The 10,380-nt window shown below is 37.2% G+C and overlaps 1 protein-coding gene across 1 annotated transcript; it reads left to right on the top strand.

Annotated features, from left to right (window-relative positions):
- Window positions 1–2,359: 2,359 nt before the first annotated feature.
- Window positions 2,360–5,801, top strand: LOC147847533 (stem-specific protein TSJT1-like). Its single transcript, XM_087339077.1, has 5 exons — window positions 2,360–2,445; window positions 3,414–3,650; window positions 4,378–4,618; window positions 5,069–5,189; window positions 5,590–5,801. Exons 2-5 carry the CDS (start codon window positions 3,454–3,456, stop codon window positions 5,784–5,786), a joined length of 756 nt encoding a protein of 251 aa, XP_087195203.1. The 5' UTR covers window positions 2,360–2,445; window positions 3,414–3,453; the 3' UTR covers window positions 5,787–5,801.
- The last annotated feature ends 4,579 nt before the right edge of the window (window positions 5,802–10,380 follow it).

Here is a 10,380-nt window from a genome sequence, read left to right on the forward strand (position 1 = left end):
TAGAGTGAGCCTCTTTGTGATATGGCAACCTTTTAAATCTTGGTGGGTTCCTTTTGTTATAGCCACCATGCAATTACACCTACAAAGTATGCTTTACATGGTTATCCTCCCTAATGAGGCAATACATTATGTAGTTTCCAAGGAATCATAACATGAATCCGAAGGTGATGTCCAAGGAGATTAACTAGGGTATTACAAGATAAATAGGTTAAGGTGCAAATACAACATCAGGTTTTACCCAAGCGTCAGGTGCATCATGGACTACTTTGGTGTCTTCAATTGTTGTGTACAAAACATTTGTCAAATAGCATCACCCTAGTAGACAGTCAGGTGATGGTGAACAACTCCAGTTTAGGCAAAATCAAAGGCATACATGGAGTTTTTAGACTACTAGCCAGGGTGGACAACCGGGATATGTTGACTAGGAATGTAAAGATATGTATTCTCTTGGACCGCAGGATTTTGTTTATAGTTTGAGAATGGGTCTTGTTGGCAAAGGCTGAGAGAGTTTTCATGGACATAATTAGCCTTATCTTGCCAAAGTCCATCGTTTATATTTGGTCTGTTTTTTTATAGACACTTGTGGAGTGGAAACTATTATGTACAAATTGTAGATTGCCTTTGGCATTGTTAATTTTAATACCAATGGAGTATAGTTTTTGTGGAAAAAAGAAGAAGGTGCAAATACAACATAATGTAAGTAAAAGCCAATAGTATCAGCTCCCATGAAGGATCATAAGATATGAACGGTCATAACTTTTAAGTATTTCAAGCCCTTTTACTTGTAATATGACAATGAGCTTGATATAAGTAATTCTTATTCATATTTATAGCCTTAAGTTTCTTAGAAGAACATGCCTTCCTCACCATGCATTGAAATCATTGCATTTAGTAACTCATGTAATGGAATTCAAATGTCCCTACCAATTTGAAACACTTGTTTACATCAATGATGACACGTGACTCATGCTTTACTTTTTGACAAAATATTAGCTAAGCCAATTGCAAAGACCCCCGCCCCAATTAATAGAGCATCAAACCATATCATCCTTAGTCTTTGTTGTAGAGCAACCACAACAGGAAAAGTGTATCCGTTGATGAATGAAATCGTGGCGACAATTTCACAGGTGAATCTAACTCAAGTGGCGGGCAATTATGAATGATAACCAAGTGAAACAAATGAAAATAGGCAAAATGAGATACGTGAGAGCCATTGTTAGACTAGCAATGGTTGCACTAGTATATGTCGATAACCATAAGATGCAAATATTGAAGTTCTAACTATTGCTTATATGTTTCAAGTATGTAAACTTGCTTAGTTTGATCACTGTATTAATTATGCTTTGGTTAAAGCCGAAGTTGATAACCATGCAAATAAGTGATTGATCGATCTCTAGTGTGAGATGTGACAGTTCTGAGAACTTTTGAATTAGAATGTGATGTTTGTGCTAATGATGAAAATTAGGCGTGGCGAAGCTTCTTACGAATTATCCACGAATCCATACTAAATATACTAGGTGCCATAAAGGAGTTCGTATTAGAGTGCCACCCCATCCTTCTCAAACGAGGCATAGTTTTTTCGGTGAAGAACGAACTCTAGTTCAAGTTTGGCAACAAAATGCAAAGTGCACTATTATGGTTTTCTACACGTAGGGGAAGGGATGCAAAGCCAAGTATCCAAGTAAAAAGGTAAGAGATGGGCGAGCTTCGACAAGGTGGGGAAGTCCTATATCGGGACTCGGATGCAAGAACAATGTTACCTAAACAACAACAACATATGCTCTTGCCGAGTCCCCCCCGACCTGACCTCAACATATGCTCTTGCTGGGGGCTCCCCTGACCCGACCTGAGCACATGGAAACGAGACGGAGTGTGCAAGATAGATAGATAGATGTCTTTTTTAACGTTGAGACGAGACGAAGTGTGGGATGGGAATCGAACCCCCTCACATTCAGGTGGTTCTCTGCCGGTTTTTTTATGATGCATGGACGGGCGGGGAGCCGCCGACTGGCTGCCCGTTTCGAGTCGGCCCACTTGGGTGGTGCTCTCCATTTCTTTTGTGGCTCGTAAATGGGCGGGGCGCCCATCCATTTTACGGATTCGGCCCATTCGGGGGCGGTTTCTCTCTGTTTTCTATGACTCGTAAATGGGCGGGGCACCGACCGGCCGCCCATTGCGGCGGCACTCCTCCTCCTCCTCCTCCTCTTCTTCTTCCTCCTTCTCTTCTTCTTCTTCTTCTTCTTCTTCTTTCTCTTTCTCTTTCTCTTTACTTGCTCTCTGTGTCTCTCTTCTTCTTCTTCTTCTTCCACCTTTTCTTCTTCTTCTTCTTCTTCTTCTTCTTCTTCGTTCTCTTTACTTTCTCTGTCTCTGTCTCTGTCTCTGTCTCTCTCTCAAAGCTGTGCGGGATCGATCTGTGTCGTATTCTTCTGCGTGTCTCTGCCTCAGGTAAGCTCCGACCCATTCGTTTGCCGTGCTCATTCGTTCCATTCGCGCCCTTTCCTTTCCTCTGTTTCTCCATCATTCAATCCTCTATCAGTAATATCCTTAATCCTTTCTCATCATCATCATCATCATCATGATTCATCATCTTCTTCTTCTTCCCCTTCTGCTGCTGCTTATCATCATCTTCATCATTATCGTTTGTTAATTCAATCACTTTATATTTCCTCGCCATTCTTCTGATGGTCTCCATCATTTCTTAATCCAAGCGCTTGACACATTTTCTCCTCTCTCTCCATCCCATTATATATCTCATGTTTTGATATATATTGCCAGTTTCTTTCTCCCGTCTTTGATTGTCTCCTTTGCCTACCTTCATCATACCTCTGTATTCCTAGAGTACATGCATATGCATTTTCTCTGTCATTAGTCTGCATGGTATCTTCCCCATATTGTGGTCCGGTTAAGAAAGACAGGAAAAAAGGATTAATGAAAGCAAAACAATGAATGAATTTTGTTGGAACTGTTGAATAGATCATACAATAAGCAGTAGCGAGGAAGAAACCGTCTTGCAAAAATGAGCGAAGAGGAACAGAAAAGAAGAAGAGAAAGGGAAGAAGGGACTGTTCCAAAATGAGTGCAGGGAGAGGCCGTTTTTTAACTTCTTTTCTGTGGAAAAAACTTAGAGAGGTAGACAGGCCTGCAAAACCTGCGGCAATGGAAGCAAAGAGAGGATTTTTCTGAGCATGAGATAAAAAAGAGGCATTTTAACTGTTCGGGGGTAAACTAGATAGCTATGCAGACACAGAAAAAAAACCTTCAGAAATGGATGAAAAAAAGAAAGAAGGAAAGAAAATCTGTGTGGAGAGTAGCATTTCAATTCCTCTTTGTGGATGTGGATTTTTGAGGCATGTAAACCTTGGAAAACTTAGAGAGAGCTCGGATTAAACTAATTCCTTTTTCATATCCTGCAGGATCCGCATCTTTGCATTTGTTCCTTTCTCTTCCACAGCAATGTTGGCCATGTTTCATGCATCTGTGGTTCATGCACCTAGAGAGCTGAGTAGTAATAACGGCCAAACAGATGAGATAAAAACAGGTTCAGAGATCATCGAATCCTTTGCGTCGAATTTCCCAGATGTTGTACAGGCGTTCTTGCCGAAAGGTGGGATGGCTTATACACACCACAAAGAGCCCTTGCTAATGCCAAGGTCACAAGCCTTATTCTTACTCTCATTGTTTATAATCTCTGTCTCTCTGTCTCTCTCTCCCTATATATATTTCTCTGATGCTCAAAATCATATACATCTATGTTTATGCCATTTAGACTCATGCATCCATCATTCGGAATCTAGGTATATGTTTTTCTCTTATACTGAAAATCACATGGATCCATATTATATTCTTTTTTGGATTCATGCGGTCATCGTCAAGTGTTATGTCTTTTTCCGCTGTCACATTTTGAACATATCGTGCATTTGATTGGGACTTTCGAGTAGTTTTTAGTTATGTTATTCCATGAGCCTGATCATAGTTCACATTTATTTGAACTCATGCTTTTAATCACATCGTTTATATTTAATCTTGTGGTTCTATATCCTTGATCATGTAATGTGAGCATATGTATTTCATCATGTGGTTCTGTATCCTTTATCTTGTCATCATAATGGAATTTCATCAGGTGAGTTCGTATCCTTGATCTTATTTAGCATTTGCTTTTGTATGTGTGCTTCATTCTGTATGCTTCGTATCAGGCAAAACAAAAGATCACATCTATCTAATTGCATTTTAGTGCTTTTTTTTATCTAAAGAAAACTTGCATCTCATCACACGTTCAGTGCCATTTTATCGATAGGAAGCTGGCATCTAATCCCATTGCTGTGCCATTTTATCTAAAGACAAGGGCTCTCCGAAAATACTAATTTCATTGTTTGACAGGTCTTTTGCATCTGTGGATGGTATATTTTGCCTCTTTGAAGGCACACTTGAAAACTTGCCTACGTTGAGGCAAGAATATGGTCTTGCGAAAAATATAACAGATGTCGTGTTGGTCATCGAAGCCTATCGAACATTGCGCGACCGAGGTCCTTTCCCACCTCACAAAGTTGTGAAGGATTTTGAAGGGCGTTTTGTATTCGTTCTTTTCGACAGTAACAACAATGATGTCTTTGTTGCTATGGTAAGCTCGGCAAACATTATTATACTCTGATTTTTTTAACAAGATGGATTAACTAAAACATCTAGAATGCTAGATTTTTACTTTCCCCCAAACCCTATAACATCTGAGCTATCAAGGTGATACGTAGATTAGTAGGATGTAGTCTGAATAAAATAATAGAATAGAAAAGAGAGATGTCTGCACACAGGTGGTTATACATTTGTTCAATGTAATGTATGCTCTTTGATTTGCATCTTGAATGGTGGATGAGCAAGATTAAGATGCTAATCAATAAGCAGAAGCTGATTTCTCATATGATTTCTTCTCATATATTTCCCACATGGCATACCGTAATCAGTTTGAGTAATGATGAATAAACTATATAACTCACGTCCGTAATGTTCATTAATTAGGCATTTATTGGTTTTCCATTTTTTCTCAAGTTTAAATTCTGTGTTGTGAGATGTGAAGGACAAGGATGGTAAGGTTCCTTTCTACTGGGGAACTGCAGCAGATGGATGCCTTACATTTAGTGATACTGCAGAAATTTTAAAAGCAGGATGTGGCAAATCATTTGCACCTTTCCCACCAGGTAAATCACTCGATAAATATCTGTAGTCGAAGCTTAATCCACACTGATTAAGCCATTGCTTAATAATAAACAAACTTCATATGCTGGATCAAAAAGATCGGTGGATATCCTTTTTCTTAGGTTTAACTTTGTCCTCAGCCATTGCATAGGAAACAGAGAAACAAATTCACATTGGTCATTGTATTGTATTGAATTGAATGGAGTAGAAAAGTGAATCAAACATAGGAAACAGAGAAACAAATTCACATTGATCATTGTATTGTATTGAATTGAATGGAGTAGAAAAATGAATCAAGCATAGGAAACAGAGAAACAAATTCACATTGGTCATTGTATTGTATTGTATTGAATGGGGTAGAAAAATGAATCAAAAAACATGGTCGGTGTATATTTTTCTCAGGTTGTTTCTTCACTAGCCATGTGGGACTTCAGAGCTTTGAATACCCACTTCAGAAGATTGAACCTGTGCCAAGAGTGGATAGCCAAGGTCAACTGGTAGGGACAGAATTCAAGGTAGACATGGAGAACATGGATCTTGAAAGAAGAGAGAGTATGCATAGAATAGGAAGCCAAGCCAATTGGACCCAATCTATATGAGAATGGGCAGAACTTGCAACAAAAATGAATAATTACCGGTAATGCTTGATTATCCTAATGGCTAGCCTTGGAAATCTAATCCTTGGGGTGTGTGTGAGGATGGACATACCATGTCTGTATAATGAACTATATTGAACTTCTTCTACCATGCCTGAATAATCCCATGGCTATATAGCCTTGGAAAGTTAGTTAATCCTTGGTGAGATGGAGACAAAATAAAATAATATGTGGACTTTATCATTGGAGTGTGGGATGGATTTTGTACGTTCACCAAGGGCTGGTTCACCCCCAATTCCCTGTAACATTTGTTGCAAAAGTTTGTTGGTGAAAATTCAGAAATTTTTGTTCAACTCGGATATGATTTTGTAAGTCTACCAAAGGGAAAGTTCGCCAAACTCCAGCACATAGTGCAAGAGTTTGTGGGTGAAATTGAAAAATCCCGGTCTGACTTTACCCTAATAATCAGCGACGGTTCAGTTTGAACCGAATTGAACCGTGAAACTACGGCTTTAACTGTTCGGTTCGGTTTGATTGAGGTTCAAGTTTGTTTAACGGTTCGGTTTGGGGGGGTGAAACATTTGGTTTGGTTTGTTTTTAATGGTTTCAAACTGCAGTTTAAATTGTTTGATGGTTTTTAAATATTGAACTTTTAAAATTTTAAACTTTAAATTTTGACTTAAGTTGAAAATTGAAATCGAACCTTGAAAGTCCGGTTGTAATAGTTAAATGGTTTAATTGCTTAACAGTTCGGTTTAATGGCTTTGTGGTTCGCTTCAAGTGTCAAAAATTTTAAACGGTTCGGTGTTCACTCTAAAACTCAACTGAACCATTGGTGATTGTTACTTTACCTTGCCCTTTGTAACTTAGGAAAAGTATCAATTGACTTGCTTTATGCTATCCGATTGCAAAAACTTAAAAGTATGCTTGTACCAACATGCCCAGTCGAAGTTGATGCCCTTACATAAAATTAAAGCCTAAACAAAATTTAAAAATGATATATATGTATGCAAAGTATCTTAATCATGAAATTTAGAGTATATATTAGTTTGCCTATTTTATTAGCATAATTTGCGTTGCAAAATAAATTAATGTAGCATTTTGAATTGAATGAAGCGACTTGAATGAAGATAGGATATAATGAAAGTTGATTTTGGTTTTCACAAAATAATGTGAATCAACATACTCAAGATAGGGAGAGAAAGAGAGTATAATTATAAGCCATTTGATCAATGTATCGTATATGTATGGGGATACAAACTCATATTATGTATTGTGTATTGCCATTTCATGCATTTGAGGTGTATTGCAACCAACATTTCCAAGGTTTGATGCATATTGTTTTCTTTATGCATTATACCCTCCCTCATTTGCTCACCCCACATGTTACACGAGAGGAATTTTATTTCCAAATCATTTTGTCACATTTTGCAATCATTCAAAATCACAACTTTTTTTGGTTCTTTGATTTATTTTTTTGTTTGCTTAAAATGAGATTCTAGGAAGCAAATGTAAAGGGTCTTTTAATCTTGCACATGTACTCAATAACCCTTTCCATGGCTATGATCTTAATGGGTAGTGGTATGGTCTTAAGAAAGAGCATCCACAGCTATCGTAGCTTCACTTCATTGAAATTTCATAGGAAAACTCTTTCCAACAACCCCATACCACCCCATACCAAAACACTTGTGTTATCGAAGTGTCAAAGAGGTATTTATTGAGATTCCAACATTTAATTTCTCTACCATTGGATATGTTCTCAAATGCACAATCATCAATGTTTCATGCTCTAAGAAACATGAAGAACATTCATTTCATCCATGAATGGAGGTAACCTCAAGCCCAAGGTATTTTCTTTGAAAAACATGTAATATTTTTAGAGGCATGTTGGGCACAATCTACTTCACCACACCTATGATGATATCACCTACATTTGTTTGTGTCGTGTAGTTGGTAACAATAGGATGACATCTTATACTTGGTGGATTTTAATACTAGAAGTAGAATCCATTTTGTCTCTAATGCAAGAGTCCAATTATATATAGATTGATATTTGGCGAAATACTTAAGTTTTAAAGTTATTAGCACTTGTTGCAAATATGTTCAGATGGTCAAAATTTATGTTTATTGTGTAAAGTATTGAACAAAGAATATTTCTAATGAGGATATGATCTTGGCTTATTGGTTGGTGTGCATAAAGTAGAAAGCCATTGTTAACAAATCCACCAATTTGCCTTGATACATATTGGTTCCTCCAACACAACATTTTCTGTTGATTTTGTGACATAAGGATTTGTGTGTGTGGGTAGTGTGCAAGTCTATTCATACGATCACAAATTTAACATCACTAGCATTATGAAAGTCAAACTTATACATCCAATATCATAGACATTATTGTCGATGACAAATATATGTTGATCTACAATCCACATGATGCGATTTGTAGAGAATATGATGATGAATTCAATCACTACTATTGGTATGCAATTTTTTATAATCTTTTGGTTTTTCTTTGTTGAATAAATGTGTCTGGAGTGTAGATGGAGATCGAATTTAAACATTGAAGGGAATACTTATCTTGAGGCCTTTTCTCAACCGAACTTTATATGTTTAGTCAAAGACAACAACATCAATTCAATATAAAAGAGTTAGTTTCCTTTGTGACCACAAGTCAATATTGCTGGATGTTACAATAGGGCCAATTGTGTCTTTTACTTTTTAGTCCAATCCATTGTTTAGTATCAAAACTCGTACAACAGTTTAAGTTATATTGTATTGTATGCATATCAGCCCCATCCCCATTCATACCTTATGTCAAACAAAGAGAAAGGATAAAGTGAGACTTTAACTTGTTTGAACAAGAGAGGATTAATGAGAATTTGACTTCCTTGCACAAGAAATCATATCTTAATGAAGTGGGGAGATCCAATTGTTGCTATTGGAGTGATCATGATTGATTAAGACATGCTCAAGAAAAGTGACCAAACAAGGCATGATGCATGGTATTCACATCTATTACAGCACGGTAGGGATAATCTCCCCATGGCTAATCATATTTTACAAAATGAGACTGAAGGTAAGAATCATAAGTTTGATATTAGGGTTTTCAAATGCTTCAAGCATTGACATGATAAAAAAACGGAAATAAACTAGAAAGGCTAAATAAACTAAATGCTGGACATATTGAAGAATAACCATGGCTGCATTCCAGAAAAAGCCATCCCCACATCAAAGGTCCAGTAATAAACAAATTAACAATGAGTAAGGTTTATGGCAAACGTAAGGTATCACAATACATTTGGTGAACCACAATACAATATTAGCTATGAAAGAACAATAAACAAATGTTGGGCTAATTCACATGTCAAGAATGACAAATCTTCATGAGTAATAATGTCAGTTAGAGCCCCAATCAAAAGCATACCGTGTGAACAGGGCATTGCTATACAAAATGCATCTAATAGGGCCTTCTAACTCATCCACCCATGCTTGGCTTTATCTCACCAATGAGTATGATGACTTAATTGTTTCTGCTTTAGCAGAAAAACAAAACATTATATGCGACAACGGAAACAAAATATAAAGAAATGAGTACATTATATGCGGCAATTTAAGCAATTACAAGACATAGGTTGGAATGAGCAAAATCCAAAGGGCTTATCCGGCGACCCACAAGTGATTGTATAGCAGCATGCAGTTGGTATGCAAAATCTTCTTCCTTCACCACAACATGTGCATAGTGCACAAACTTGGAAACTCCCGAGGTTCCTTCTACTGCTGTTAAAAATTTTCTGTTCCAAACCTAGCTGAGGGAAAACTTCCCATTTAGTAATGTTGCTCGGAAGATCATGCTGCAAAGGCCCATTTGGGACCACCTCACCCTAGATCAAAATGGAACACATAGTTAAAAACTGAAAATGCAAGAAACAACTTTCGATCGACAAGAAGTAAGCTGTTCATAAGATAATAAATCAACAGCATTTGATCAAGTCTGACCTATGAGATCAAAAACATAGTGTTTTTACCTAATATATGTCAAAATGACTAGCAATTCTCAATGTTCAAGAAATTTATTGTTGAATGTCGCAATTGGAGTGCACACTATGACTCTGAGAGAATTTTATGCAAGGATTGGGTTGGGTCAAAGATATGTGTAAAGCATAGTCTAATGTGATTAACGGCAAAGTATTGTATCAAAGTATATTAAGTTCCCAAAACTTGGTTAGGGCGTGATCCCATCTCAAATAGGACAGTATATGGCATTTGTTTCTTGACTTCGACAAACTTTGTAAAAACGTTATTGGAGATTTTCAAACTCATTTCCATGAAGATTTATGAATGCTACTGCTCTGGTGTCATCAAAGTGTCACCGAAGTGTCGAGACAATATTTCTTGAGGGCCCAACATTTAGTTTTCCCACAATTGCCTATATTCTCAAACGCATGATATGCTCTCTTTCCCACCTCTAAGTCGCGGGTAGCACATTCATTTCATCGATGATTTGAGGAAATAGAGAGAGTGAGAAAGATTATACCGAAGCATTATCATGCAGTATTTACAAACAGGTCCAAATATAAAACTAGATGTAGCTAGAATT

The sequence above is a fragment of the Azolla caroliniana genome, unplaced genomic scaffold (genome assembly GCF_043228905.1).
Source record: "Azolla caroliniana isolate FFs.n. ecotype wild unplaced genomic scaffold, voAzoCaro1.0.p SCAF_893, whole genome shotgun sequence".
Taxonomy (NCBI): domain Eukaryota; kingdom Viridiplantae; phylum Streptophyta; class Polypodiopsida; order Salviniales; family Salviniaceae; genus Azolla; species Azolla caroliniana.

What these genes read in the sequence shown, in the direction of transcription:
- LOC147847533 (XM_087339077.1), top strand. Translation starts at nt 3,454, where the DNA reads ATGTTGGCCATGTTTCATGCATCTGTGGTTCATGCACCTAGAGAGCTG. An exon ending in ATGATGTCTTTGTTGCTATG is followed by an intron (nt 4,619 to 5,068) that starts GTAAGCTCGGCA and finishes TGAGATGTGAAG; the next exon opens with GACAAGGATGGTAAGGTTCC. An exon ending in ATTTGCACCTTTCCCACCAG is followed by an intron (nt 5,190 to 5,589) that starts GTAAATCACTCG and finishes TATTTTTCTCAG; the next exon opens with GTTGTTTCTTCACTAGCCAT.